The sequence below is a fragment of the Pseudophryne corroboree genome, chromosome 9, assembly GCF_028390025.1.
Source record: "Pseudophryne corroboree isolate aPseCor3 chromosome 9, aPseCor3.hap2, whole genome shotgun sequence".
NCBI lineage: Eukaryota > Metazoa > Chordata > Amphibia > Anura > Myobatrachidae > Pseudophryne > Pseudophryne corroboree.
The window spans coordinates 36,675,348-36,689,934 of NC_086452.1; the positions used below are offsets into that span (position 1 = coordinate 36,675,348).

Below are 14,587 nucleotides of genomic sequence, written 5' to 3' on the forward strand. Positions count from 1 at the left end.
CGCTGGGCTTTAATAGACTCACGCGTTTCATGTTTTCTATTGTGAGCAAAAGAGAAGCCCTACACATATCTGCCTGGGTGTAATGACGTCAGAGTTTAGAGGTCGTGCAGGATGCTGGTTTAGCTCGGACGTTTATTTTAAAGGGGTAATCATTTACAAGACATGGTTTACCATTGTAAATGATTGCCCCTTTAAAAAAATGTCCGAGCTCGGCCGGCACCCCGCATGGCCGCTGAACTCGGAGTTCATTACATCCCGCACCTCGTCTTTTCTTATCATTGTAAGAATCTGCTTGGTGCATTGTCAGATGTTTGACACCTCTCTCTCTCTCTCTCTCTCTCTCTCTCTCTCTCTCTCTCTCTCGTTAGGCATTTTTTGAGACTGCAAGTATGATGAGGCAAGTGTCGCACAAGCACATTGTACTGCTCCACGGCGTGTGTGTGCGAGACGTGGAAAGTAAGTGAGACGAGTGTTATGTTTGTAATCTTTTTTTTAATTATGTGTAAAATCAGATTTTCATCTGTCTTGTATAGTATCCCAGAATGTGTTTCACCTTTCGCCGTAAATCTTTATTGCTGCATAAAATGAAACTCATGATTTCAAATAAAATCTTATTCCCTAACTTTATCTAAATATGTTTATATAAACACGATAAAATACTGTATACGGAATGCTGCATATTTCACTTTTGTAACGCTGTCCTAAGGCCGGTTTTATTTTTTTGTACTTTTTTTGTACTTTTTTTAATCATGATTTACTTTATTCAAATATATATAAATATTTATATAATATTTTATATTTGATATATAGATATTTATATTTCATACTTACGGCTTTATAGAAGTACTGACTGTGCTTCATGTTCTGTTGCTCATGTAATGGGTAATTAGGAAACTTCTCATTAAAACTGGCTTTATTACGGACAGGTAGTAAATGTCATTTGTAATCTGATCGATTGCTCTGACTTTGCCTCAGATTCCAGAATTGTTTGCCATAATATTTTGCGTTTGCGATCTCTATAAGTTTCATGTTACGGCCTATAGCATTGTACCGCGACGGTTCCTGCTACATCAAAGGCATTAGAATCCGGCGCCCGTTCCTGATGAGCATTATACTACTGTAAAATAATCACACGTTGACCACAGTTATTAACACACAAAACAACAACCCATAACACATTATAAATCTGGATTCGTTAGACCAGTGTAAGGACCGTTTCTATCTTTCTTTCAGACATCATGGTTGAAGAATTTGTGGACTTCGGCCCTCTAGACCTGTTCATGCATCGTAAAAGCGAGATACTCACTACGCCATGGAAATTCCAAGTTGCCAAACAGCTGGCAGGTGCCCTGAGTTACCTGGTGAGTGCTGTTCTATTGGTCGGCGACAAATGGGGACCATACACCAACAATCAGTTGAGCCAATTCAGAGTTGTAACAGTGATTATGTAAAGAAAAACAATTGACAGTTATGGGGTTCAGCAATCGCCGGTTCCGACCAAAAAATTATTGGAATCCGCTAATCAGGATTTCCAACATGTTGAATTTTGCAGACCAATTGCAGTATACGGTAACGATCCGCCATTTTGCTGACTGTTCGCCGATACAACAATTCATATGACTAGTAAAAAGACAACCCTTTATGTTGTTTTGTGGGCACTTTCACGATTCGCGCTCCGATCTCCGGTGAAAATGATTGGTGAATCGCTGGAAAATATCTGCAATGTATGGATGCAAATTGGGCTATTGGAGAACCATTAAGTCGGGTTAAATCAACCTACATACAATATATTGGTGGGTGTTTAAGCCCGTGCTATTGTTTCTCAAAATAATTTGAAAGAAGCTTTGGTGCTCAGACATTATTGTGTAGTGTGAAATATCTTCATTTTCAGAGAGTCCGGAATCAGACTGTAACTTGACACTGCAAAAGAAATGATGGAACCTTGGCCCTCATTTTGAGTTGATCGCTAGCTGCTTTCGTTCGCAGCGCAGCGATCAGGCTAAAAATCGGCACTTCTGCGCATGCGGCTCAATGCGCACGCGCGACGTACTTTCACAAAAGCCGATGCAGTTTTACACAAGCTCTTGCGACGCTTTTCAGTCGCACTGCTGGCCGCAGAGTGATTGACAGAAAATGGGTGTTTCTGTGTGGTAACTGACTGTGTTCGGGGAGTGTGTGAAAAAACTCAGGCGTGCCAGATTAAAACGCAGTAGTGGCTGGGGAAATGTAGGCATGGCTGGCCGAACGCAGGGCATGTTTGTGACGTCAAAACAGGAACTAAATAGTCAGAAGTGATCGCAAGCTAGGAGTAGGTCTCGAGCTACTCAAAAACTGCACAGTCTTTTTTTTGTAGCAGCGCTGCGATCTTTTCGTTCGCAGTTCTGCTAAGCTAAGATACACTCCCAGAGGGTGACGGCTTAGAGTTTGCACGGCTGCTAAAAGCAGTTAGCGAGCGATCAACTCGGAATGAGGGCCCATGTTTTTTAAAAGTTGTGTAAGTGTCGCTCTCACTGGTAAAGAGTTTCACCTTTTTTTTAACAGAACAGACTCTTCTTTTAAAAACTTCCCTGTGTGCGGGTAATAGGCCCCTGTGTGCGGGTAATAGGTTATCCTGTACTGGCTGCACAGCCGAGGCAGTGTAAAATATTATCCACAGGCTGCTGTAAGACAGTGCCTCTAGTGGCCAGTGCAGGGATTTAACGTGAACTGTAGTATATCTGTTTTCGAGGTACGTTGTCCAAAATGTGTTATGGGTATAGCCATTACAGTATAACCTAACCACTATAAATGGTTTTCTCATTTGGAAATATTAATGTTTCTTTGTCAATGACTGTTTCAGTACAATAGAATCTGACTTAAAGGAAATCTCAGTGTAATCCTATATAATAAAAGGCTAACGCTGCTGCTCACCTCTGTGGGGGGGAATTCAAGTGTTTTGCGCACTGGCAGCCACTAGATGGAGCAATTAAATTGTTGCTCTGTTTGGGCGCACACAGACACTAGCGCTAATAATACTAGCCGTAATGGTTATGTTGTTCCGTCATTTTGACGGGCTGGTAACTAGTAAGGTATAAATAGTTAATAGCAATAAATGATGAAATTACATGATAACACTTAGTTATTCAGAGGTACAGTAGTGACAGATTTATTTTACCTTAAATTTAGGTACGTGATTAAACATAACTTTCTACAGATGAAATCCCAACATGGGGGGGTTAAGAGTCTAACCCTCCCCCTACCTTACCATAACCCTCCCCCCTCCGCAGCCTATCTGTAACCCCACCCCCAGGTGGTGCCTAAACCTGACCCTCCTTCCTATAGGCTAAACCCAACAGCCCCCCACCCCCCGCCCCGCAGCCTAACCGACGGTTGGGATTCCGGGGTCTGTGTTCTGTCCGCTTTAGGGATTCCGCTTTTGGTATTCCATCGTGTGTCAGGATCCCGTTACTGGAACCGCATCCCATTTGGAGAGATGCTTTATTCAAGACAATTGTGTATTTTACCACATTTCGGATTTATTTACTCTGTCCCACTACGTTTTCTGTAGATTATTGCATTTACCCAATTTCCTTGCTCTGCAAGCCGAAATAATGGCTCTATTAAATTCAATCAATGCAATGTAGATTGTGGTTCTCAGAAGCTATAATGACTTTATACCATGCTGCATTCGGCTGCATAATAGGAAATGAACAGCTTGGTAATATGAGGCAAAATCAATCTCTCTATTAATTTTCACTGTGCGGAGCTGGCATCCCATAATAGCGCTTCAGTGCTAAATGGCTCTATTAAATTACAGATGAAATGCAGTAACCTCAATTAGCCGCTGTTCATTACTAAAACTATATATCCATTAATCCTTATCATCCGTCTCTCCCTGCTGGCAGCTGTGGCCGGTCTGTAAATGAAGATGTATTTATGTCATCATTTCCATATCCATTTACACATGATGCATTGCAGAGACACTGTCTGATAAAATGTGTGTGTATATGTATATAGGAGAGATTACAAAAAAAACCAAAAACATATCTTTGGAATACAGTGGCAAAAAAAAGACAGAAAGAAAAAAGAAAAAGAGGATGGGAGAAAGACGGGAAGAAAAGAAGGCAGGACAGACGAAGATGTAAAAAACAAAAAAAAAAAGATATATATATATATATATATATCTATCACACGCACGCGCACGCCTTGGAGAGTGATAAAGTACCACCCAATCAGCTTCTGTCATTTTTCAAACACATCCTGTAAACTTATATGGGGGGTATTCAATTAGTGCCGGTTTTTCGACCAGTCGAAAAAACGTCACTTTCCGCCCGTTTTTAGATCGAATTTACATTCAACCTATTCAATTCCTGAGACGTTTTTTCGACTGGTCGGAAAATTCGGCACTGGCAAAAAACACGTGTATCGGCGAATTCGGTGCTCATACACGTGTTTTGGTGAATTTGCGGGCATTTTCGCCCGTTTTTGGCGCAATTTCCACCCATGCCGATAAAAAAAACCTGAAACGGCACATGGGTGAAAATTGAATACCGTGTCTAATTAGTGCAGTTTTCTTAGACCAGTCAAAAAAACGACACTTAATTGAATAACCCCCCCCCCCCCCCCCCCCCATAGTCTGAAGCAGATTGGTTGGTACTTTATCTCTCTCCAAATTTTGATACGTCTCCCTCTCTGTCTTTGTGGGGCTTTTTTTCTGCACTGTAGATATGTCGCTTGTGCAGCGCTGTATTGGGAGGAACCAGTCCTCTCAGCTGCTGCAATAACTGCGTACTCTGAACCCTGGCAAGCTTGGTAGGTCAGTTGGGTTCACTCCTCCAGTACTAATGGGTCAGTCTCCCAGTACTGATGACTGGGGGGTTCCCTCTGGGGGATACAGTGTACTTTCCTTATGGTGGTTACTGATCCCTGGATCCCTGGCAGCAGTGATTATATGGGAGACAGTGTCGCTGTCTGCTAGACATCCTGTAGGTGGCGCTGCCTGGAGACTGCTAGGGTCACTGTGCTGGATTATTATGTGCATGGCAGTGAGGTTAGATACATTCATCTCTTATAATGAGTAGACTGGAGTATTGACACTTATGATCTGAATAAAGTTTGTTCTATTTCCTCCTCAAGGAAGATAAAGACTTTGTACATGGGAATGTCTGTACTAAAAACATACTACTTGCCAGGGAAGGGATTGAGAGCGATTGTGGGCCATTCATAAAACTCAGCGATCCTGGCATTCCTATCACTGTCCTCACCAGGCAAGGTAAGATACAGGAGGTCTGTGGGTGCATGACACCAGGCCTATATTCTTAGCAGACGTTGCGTGTTTTTCCTTCTGTTTCAACATCAAATTAAATGGAACATATGGCCATGCTTCTTGGTGAGAGAGACAGACCAGAATTACCAGCTGGATATGGCCAAGCCGTGACAGGAGAATGACCAGGCTAAACCCAGCCAGGAGTACTGGAAGGCATCTGGGAACAAATCTCTCTGCAACTGTCCTGTAAGAACCGTGCAGGAGGATATAGGAGACAGTACATAGTTTTGTAGCCATTGCAACTGGAGTAGTGTTCTGGAGTGGAAACGAGGAGGATATAACAGGGAGCGCGGCCTATTCCTGTGCTAGGAACTAGAGACATCACTGAGAAACAGTATATACGACTAGTGAAATTGATGGGCTGTGGTTAGTTCATGCCATAAAATTGTTGCCTGCGCTGTATAGATCTCTTGTTGCACGTAACGGAAGTGTTTGAATGATGAGATTTGTCTGTTACAGAGAGTGTTTGTTGTATTTCAGAACGTGTAGAACGGATCCCCTGGATCGCTCCAGAATGTGTCAATGATTCCCGGATACTGAGTGTGGCTGCAGATAAGTGGAGTTTCGGGACCACCTTGTGGGAAATTTGTTTCAATGGAGAAGTTCCTCTGAAGGATAAGACACTGGCGGAGGTACGGGGGCTTTCTAGTGCTAATGTTTCTGCCGTTATCTGCAGTGATGACTGATTTCCTGGGGTTTAAAATAATGTGACTACAAATCTAAATAATTAGCCGTTAAATAGAGCAATATACCCTATATCCGCTGTCCAGGGGTAACCAGCAATCTTTATAAGATCATTATGTCTGCACAGGGCCTCTGCTCTCTCTGATCATTGTGCTATAGTGTTATATTGTGTCTCTGCACAGTGCCTCCGCTCTCTCTGATCATTGTGCTATAGTGTTATATTGTGTCCCTGCACAGTGCCTCCGCTCTCTCTGATCATTGTGCTGTAGTGTTACATTGTGTCTCTGCACAGGGCCTCCGCTCTCTCTGATCATTGTGCTATAGTGTTACATTGTGTCTCTGCACAGTGCCTCCGCTCTCTCTGATCATTGTGCTATAGTGTTATATTGTGTCCCTGCACAAGGCCTCCGCTCTCTCTGATCATTGTGCTATAGTGTTATATTGTGTCTCTGCACAGTGCCTCCGCTCTCTCTGATCATTGTGCTATAGTGTTACATTGTGTCTCTGCACAGTGCCTCCGCTCTCTCTGATCATTGTGCTATAGTGTTACATTATGTCTCTGCACAGGGCTTCCGCTCTCTCTGATCATTGTGCTATAGTGTTATATTGTGTCCCTGCACAGTTCTTCCGCTCTCTCTGATCATTGTGCTATAGTGTTACATTGTGACCCTGCACAGTGCCCCCGCTCTCTCTGATCATTGTGCTGTAGTGTTACATTGTGTCCCTGCACAGTGCCTCCGCTCTCTCTGATCATTGTGCTATAGTGTTACATTGTGTCCCTGCGCGGTGCTTCCGCTCTCTCTGATCATTGTGCTATAGTGTTACATTGTGTCTCTGCACAGGGCTTCCGCTCTCTCTGATCATTGTGCTATAGTGTTACATTGTGTCTCTGCACAGGGCTTCCGCTCTCTCTGATCATTGTGCTATAGTGTTACATTGTGTCTCTGCACAGGGCTTCCGCTCTCTCTGATCATTGTGCTATAGTGTTACATTGTGTCTCTGCACAGGGCTTCCGCTCTCTCTGATCATTGTGCTATAGTGTTACATTGTGTCTCTGCTCTCTGATCATTGTGCTATAGTGTTACATTGTGTCTCTGCACAGGGCTTCCGCTCTCTCTGATCATTGTGCTACAGTGTTACATTGTGTCTCTGCACAGTGCTTCCGCTCTCTCTGATCATTGTGCTGTAATGTTACATTGTGTCTCTGCACAGGGCTTCCGCTCTCTCTGATCATTGTGCTATAGTGTTATATTGTGTCTCTGCTCTCTGATCATTGTGCTGTAGTGTTACATTGTGTCTCTGCACAGTGCTTCCGCTCTCTCTGATCATTGTGCTGTAATGTTACATTGTGTCTCTGCTCAGGGCTTCCGCTCTCTCTGATCATTGTGCTGTAGTGTTACATTGTGTCTCTGCACAGTGCTTCCGCTCTCTCTGATCATTGTGCTGTAGTGTTACATTGTGTCTCTGCACAGTGCTTCCGCTCTCTCTGATCATTGTGCTGTAATGTTACATTGTGTCTCTGCACAGGGCTTCCGCTCTCTCTGATCATTGTGCTATATTGTTACATTGTGTCTCTGCACAGGGCTTCCGCTCTCTGATCATTGTGCTATAGTGTTACATTGTGTCTCTGCACAGGGCTTCCGCTCTCTCTGATCATTGTGCTATAGTGTTATATTGTGTCTCTGTACAGGGCTTCCGCTCTCTCTGATCATTGTGCTATATTGTTACATTGTGTCTCTGCACAGGGCTTCCGCTCTCTGATCATTGTGCTATAGTGTTACATTGTGTCTCTGCACAGGGCTTCCGCTCTCTCTGATCATTGTGCTGTAGTGTTACATTGTGTCTCTGCACAGTGCTTCCGCTCTCTCTGATCATTGTGCTGTAGTGTTACATTGTGTCTCTGCACAGTGCTTCCGCTCTCTCTGATCATTGTGCTGTAATGTTACATTGTGTCTCTGCACAGGGCTTCCGCTCTCTCTGATCATTGTGCTATATTGTTACATTGTGTCTCTGCACAGGGCTTCCGCTCTCTGATCATTGTGCTATAGTGTTACATTGTGTCTCTGCACAGGGCTTCCGCTCTCTCTGATCATTGTGCTATAGTGTTATATTGTGTCTCTGTACAGGGCTTCCGCTCTCTCTGATCATTGTGCTATAGTGTTACATTGTGTCTCTGCACAGGGCTTCCGCACTCTCTGATCATTGTGCTATAGTGTTACATTGTGTCTCTGCACAGGGCCTCTGCTCTCTCTGATCATTGTGCTATAGTGTTATATTGTGTCTCTGTACAGGGCTTCCGCTCTCTCTGATCATTGTGCTATAGTGTTACATTGTGTCTCTGCACAGGGCTTCCGCTCTCTCTGATCATTGTGCTATAGTGTTACATTGTGTCTCTGCACAGGGCCTCTGCTCTCTCTGATCATTGTGCTATAGTGTTACATTGTGTCTCTGCACAGGGCTTCCGCTCTCTCTGATCATTGTGCTATAGTGTTATATTGTGTCTCTACACAGGGCTTCCGCTCTCTCTGATCATTGTGCTATAGTGTTACATTGTGTCTCTGCGCAGTAAAAACGGCCTGTTGGACCCATTTGCTATCTGTTTCCTGTCTAACCCTGAAATGAGGGGACCAGTTGCTTTTCCTGTGTCTGTCAGTGGCTGATGCGAGTAACTTTCCCATTTTCTTTTGCAGAAAGAGAGATTTTATGAGGGTTGTTTCATGTTGCCGAAACCGTCCTGTGAGGAGTTGGCCAATCTCATCATAAACTGCATGAACTACGACACCAACCGGAGGCCCTTCTTCAGGGCCATAATGCGAGAGATCAATAAGCTGGAGGAGCAGAGTGAGTGGTGGAGCTAGCACTGGGGCGTGGGCAAACCCTCTCATCCCTCATTCCCACCTACCAGCATTACATTGTGCTGGGGGTGGGGGGCGTACATAAATAATATAGACAGGGGGCTCGGAGAGGAGCTAAGGAGTTTCTATGAGAGATGCAGTAGTACGGGGTGATATTGGGATGCCGGTGGTAAGAATACTGACAGCGGCATCCCAACGCGCAGAATCCCAAGAGAAGTACTGTGACCCTCTACCCCTAGCCCTCCCTACCTGCAGCCTGACCCTAACCCCCTCCACCGCAGCCTAACCGTAACCGCTTATTGCCTAACCCTAACCCTCCCTAAACCTCGACCTGACACTTGGGGAAGGGGGATAGCTCTGGTTTTCATGTCCGGAGCTGTTTAATAAAACAGCCTTTTCCCAGCATAGTAAACACAGGGTTAATGTATGCATATTTTCCCCGCGCGTGGTAAACCCCCAAGACTGCCTTATCTCGCTGTGAGGAAAGCCTCCTTCTGTAGTTTAACGTGCGGGGTAATCCCTGCTCATTGAATTATCAGTCGCGGGTTAACATTACAGGGATGCTGGGTGTGTTGGATTTATTGGGAATCGCACTCTTCTGTCATTGATCATTCTCTCTGTGTATCTCAGATCCAGACATTGTCTCGGAGACCTCTCTTTCTGCACAAGTGGATCCAAGCCTGTTTGAGAAGAGATTCCTGAAGAGAGTCCGGGATTTGGGGGAGGTGAGGCTGAAATCTGTGTAACTCATGGGGGCTCTTTAATACGTACAAACAGACGTGTACCGATATGAATAAGATGTGACTATAGATAAGTGACCTGATAGGTGTATTATTACCCCCGCATACAGTCCTGCATCCGTCTCCACAGTTGTATACGGGTAAATCCTCTGCTCTCTGTCCTCCCATAGGGTCACTTTGGGAAAGTGGAGCTATGTAGATATGATCCGGAAGGTGACAACACTGGGGAGCTGGTGGCGGTGAAATCTCTGAAGCCGGGGACAGAAGGAACTCACATCTCCGACCTAAACAAAGAGATCCAAATCCTGCGGAACCTGTACCACGACAACATCGTGAGATACAAGGGGATCTGCACCGAGGACGGTAATCACTGCTTACTGACCGTCTCCGTCTGTACATAGGGTCCCAGATCACTTCTCCTGTGTACTTCTCTGCAGCTACATCACTAAACCTCTTCATTTTACTTCATTTCCATATGTGGGGGAACAGCAATTATAGGGGCCATTCAGTTACATGTGATGTGCCGATGCGGAAATGCACATCGCAACCGGCAAGTCGCACAGACGTACAGTGTTGCAGTTAGCTTATTTGTCAGATGTGCGCAGTCGAGCATCACAGCGATCCTCAACAGCACATTCACTGTCGTTGAATTGCTGCCAAAAAGACGCCATATTGGATAAGACCCTTCGTGTATCTGGGATTTTGGTCAACTTGAAAGATGACCAACAGAGCGCATCCCATTGCTGCATATCCAGTCCTGTCGGCCGCTGTAATCCAGTCCTGTCGGCCGCTGTGATCCTGTAGCTCCGCAGTGTCGCAGACTTTGCAGCAGACCCCTGGAGTAAGTATAGCGAGAGAAGTCACAGAGTGAGATGTAACGGACAGACAGGTTACAGTTCCGCCACCCTGGGAGTTTGTAGTGTGTCTTGCTGGGCATAGATGTACTGATGCTTATGTGTTGCTTGTTTGTGTTTGCAGGAGGAAGTGGCATCAGATTAATAATGGAGTACTTACCTTCCGGGAGCTTAAAGGAATATTTGCCGAGGAATGTAAACAAAATAAACCTGAAGCAGCAGCTGGAATACGCCATTCAGATCGCCAAGGTATGTCCTGCCGCAGCGCGCCCGTTAGAGGCTGCCCAGCCATTGGCATCTGCGATGATTGCTTTTGCCTGTGAGCGGGGATCGCTGCGTTTACCTTACAGTTCTGTCAGCATTTCACCCCCATCTAGAGGGGCTTGTGTTCATATAACGCCCCAGAGCTATGATAGCACTGGAAGAAGCGCTAAGAGGGGATTAGTTCCGATAACGCAGCTCCGCATTGGTGCATTAATGTTTCTCATCCTGACAATTAACATATTACACATCGGAGGCCATTCCAGTCTTGAGGTCCCATTGAAAGCGGACTCGGTTTATCCTTGCAGGGAAACATCACTTGTTTTTGCCTGCACTCTGAGGTGCGAGGTTTATCTCCAGTAATTACCCGCATATCGCAGGAACCTCACCCTTCATTGAATATCCTTTTTCACTGCTTCATTTAGTTGTAATGCAAAAATTGGCTTTAATATATAAATAATTTTTCATTAGAATCCGCGGCTCCCAGTGCCCGGCTTATATACATCACATGCAGCAAATGCTGTCCCATGTGACGGGCTTGCGTTTAGCTGTGCGCCGTGATTTATGATGGAGGCTTCCTGCACGCTGGGTGTTGGGCGTTTTCATTGGTATTCACCAACAGGTAATATTAGAAGGGTGCAACTCTCACCCTCCAGCCACCAGCCCGTCCCATGGCTACAACTCATTAAGGGCTGCAAATTGTGCATTTGGAGGTTTAGAAATTCGTCAGGAAGGCCGGAGGGAGGGGTGCGGGTTGTTGTCCATCGCTAATTACTAAATCATGCTAATCAAGCTGCACTATTTATTTAAACTCTGTAATAAGATGTATAACCTGTTCATTCATGTAACCTGCCACCTACTGGGGAGGAACTGGAGCTTTCTGTGTTGCTGAGCCACTGTCACTGTTTATCAGGGAATGGATTACCTGGGGTCGTGTCAGTACGTCCACCGAGATCTGGCGGCAAGAAACGTCCTGGTAGAAAATGAACACCGGGTGAAAATAGGAGATTTTGGTTTAACCAAAGCAATTGAAACGGACAAGGAGTATTACACAGTGAAGGAAGACCGGGATAGTCCCGTGTTCTGGTAGGTATTCTGCTTGTGGTGGCATGTATGGCTACACGTGTCTGTTATCAGATTATAATTACAGTGCTTACTTACATTGACAGCCGGATGCCTGTGTTCTAGGCTGTAATATATGAGGATGGTTCAGTGAATAAGGGAACAAGACCTCTCATTGCGTAAATGTATTCAGCATATACGTATAATCAATAGAAAGGCTTGGTGCAGATTATTTCTCCACATAGTCCCCATACTTGTCCTAGCGTCTATCCCGGCTTAAAAGAAGTCCGTGTCAAGCGCCTGAAGTCAGGACATGGCGGCTTGCTGAACTCCACCAGCTGCTTCTTCAGTGGTCCAAAGGGATGGAAATCACCCGGTGCCAGGTCCTCCTGCATCAGACCTTCAATACGGCACCAATTGTCTCTGTGGTGGACGTGCTTGGCCGGCCGGATCGCTGCTCATCTTGAACGTTTGTCCTGCCGCTATCAAATGCAGTGCACCCAACCGGTTTCTGTGACCTGACGTTATCACCGTGCACCTCGATAAGCTGGCGATGAATGTCAGCTGGTGATGTGCCCTTATACTCAGAAATCTGATGACACTACGCACCTCAATGTGTAACCGTGTGTCCGCCAGCCCCGACATCTTACACCTGATGCTGGGACAGTATGATGGCCGTGAGGGGAAGCCGTGGTCTACCTGCTCTGGCCTGGTGGGGAACTAGACTGACATAGAGAACGTTACACACGTGACAGGTCTTGTTACCTTACATACTGAGCCATTGCTGGTGTTCTAAAGGACTCAGTATGTGCAGCTGGTTGTTAGTGCGGTATATACCGGACTCCCGTATCCTAGGTCCGTGCGGTATATACCGGACTCCCGTGTCCTAGGTCCGTGCGGTATATACCGGACTCCCGTGTCCTAGGTCCGTGCGGTATATACCGGACTCCCGTGTCCTAGGTCCGTGCGGTATATACTGGACTCCGGTGTCCTAGGTGTAGGTGGGTGCAGTATATACCAGATGCTTCTGTCCTAGGTGTTCCCGGGGTATTGATACTCTTGTGTTCTGGGGGTGTCTGGGTGTGAAAACTTTTACTTTTGTGTTCGGGGGTGTCGGTGTGTGAGCACTCTTGTGTTCCCGGTGTATCGGTGTGTGCACTCTTGTCTTCTCTGTGTTTCGGGTGGTGGGGTGGGGTGTGCACTCTTGTGTTATTGGTGTGTGTGTGTGTGCACTCTTGTGTTCCTAGTGTATCAGTGTGTGTGTGTGTGCTCTCTTGTGTTCCTGCTGTATTGGGGGGTGTGTGTGTGTGTGCTCTCTTGTGTTCCTAGTGTATCGGTGTGTATGTGCACTCTTGTGTTATTGGTGTGTGTGTGTGCACTCTTGTGTTCCTGGTGTATCGGGGTGTGTGTGTGTGTGTGTGTGCACACTTGTGTTCCTGGTGTATCAGGGTTTGTGTGTGCACTCTTGTATTCCTGGTGTATCGGTGTGTGTGTGCACTCTTGTGTTTCCGGTGTGTGTGTGCACGCTTTTGTTCCCGGTGTAATTGGGGGGGGGGGTGCACTCTTAAGCTCCTGGTGTATCGGTGTGTGTGCACTCTTGTGTTCCTGGTGTATCGGTGTGTGTGTGTGCACTCTTGTGTTCCTGGTGTATCGGTGTGTGTGTGTGTGCACTCTTAAGCTCCTGGTGTATCGGTGTGTGTGTGCACTCTTAAGCTCCTGGTGTATCGGTGTGTGTGTGCACTCTTAAGCTCCTGGTGTATCGGTGTGTGTGTGCACTCTTGTGTTCCTGGTGTATCGGTGTGTGTGTGTGTGTGTGTGCACTCTTGTGTTCCTGGTGTATCGGTGTGTGTGTGTGTGTGCACTCTTAAGCTCCTGGTGTATCGGTGTGTGTGTGCACTCTTGTGTTCCTGGTGTATCGGTGTGTGTGTGCACTCTTGTGTTCCTGGTGTATCGGTGTGTGTGTGCACTCTTGTGTTCCTGGTGTATCGGTGTGTGTGTGTGTGCACTCTTGTGTTCCTGGTGTATCGGTGTGTGTGTGTGTGTGCACTCTTGTGTTCCTGGTGTATCGGTGTGTGCGTGCACTCTTGTGTTCCTGGTGTATCGGTGTGTGTGTGTGTGTGCACTCTTGTGTTCCTGGTGTATCGGGGTGTGTGTGCACTCTTGTGTTCCTGGTGTATCGGTGTGTGTGTGTGTGTGTGTGTGCACTCTTGTGTTCCTGGTGTATCGGGGTGTGTGTGTGTGCACTCTTGTGTTCCTGGTGTATCGGTGTGAGTGCGCGCGCACTCGTGTTCCCGGTGTATCGTTGTGTGTGTGCACTCTTGTGTTCCTGGTGTATCGGGGTGTGTGTGTGTGCACTCTTGTGTTCCTGGTGTATCGGTGTGTGTGTGTGTGCACTCTTGTGTTCCTGGTGTATCGGTGTGTGTGTGTGTGTTTGCACTCTTGTGTTCCTGGTGTATCGGTGTGTGCGTGCACTCTTGTGTTCCTGGTGTATCGGTGTGTGTGTGTGTGTGCACTCTTGTGTTCCTGGTGTATCGGGGTGTGTGTGTGTGCACTCTTGTGTTCCTGGTGTATCGGTGTGTGTGTGTGTGTGTGCACTCTTGTGTTCCTGGTGTATCGGGGTGTGTGTGTGTGCACTCTTGTGTTCCTGGTGTATCGGTGTGAGTGCGCGCGCTCTCGTGTTCCCGGTGTATCGTTGTGTGTGTGCACTCTTGTGTTCCTGGTGTATCGGGGTGTGTGTGTGTGCACTCTTGTGTTCCTGGTGTATCGGTGTGTGTGTGTGTGCACTCTTGTGTTCCTGGTGTATCGGTGTGTGTGTGTGCACTCTTG

The 14,587-nt window shown here is 46.3% G+C and overlaps 1 protein-coding gene across 2 annotated transcripts in view; it reads left to right on the top strand.

The window, feature by feature from the left end:
• Positions 1-14,587, top strand: part of JAK1 (Janus kinase 1) — a 176,566-nt gene that overhangs the window by 154,714 nt on the left and 7,265 nt on the right. For both annotated transcript variants that reach the window (XM_063939173.1, XM_063939174.1), the window contains exons 13-21: positions 369-456; positions 1,234-1,361; positions 5,116-5,251; positions 5,786-5,937; positions 8,680-8,830; positions 9,475-9,569; positions 9,755-9,947; positions 10,563-10,687; positions 11,613-11,785. In XM_063939173.1, coding sequence (XP_063795243.1) covers positions 369-456; positions 1,234-1,361; positions 5,116-5,251; positions 5,786-5,937; positions 8,680-8,830; positions 9,475-9,569; positions 9,755-9,947; positions 10,563-10,687; positions 11,613-11,785 — 1,241 coding nt within the window. The remainder of the gene's footprint in view (positions 1-368; positions 457-1,233; positions 1,362-5,115; positions 5,252-5,785; positions 5,938-8,679; positions 8,831-9,474; positions 9,570-9,754; positions 9,948-10,562; positions 10,688-11,612; positions 11,786-14,587) is intronic.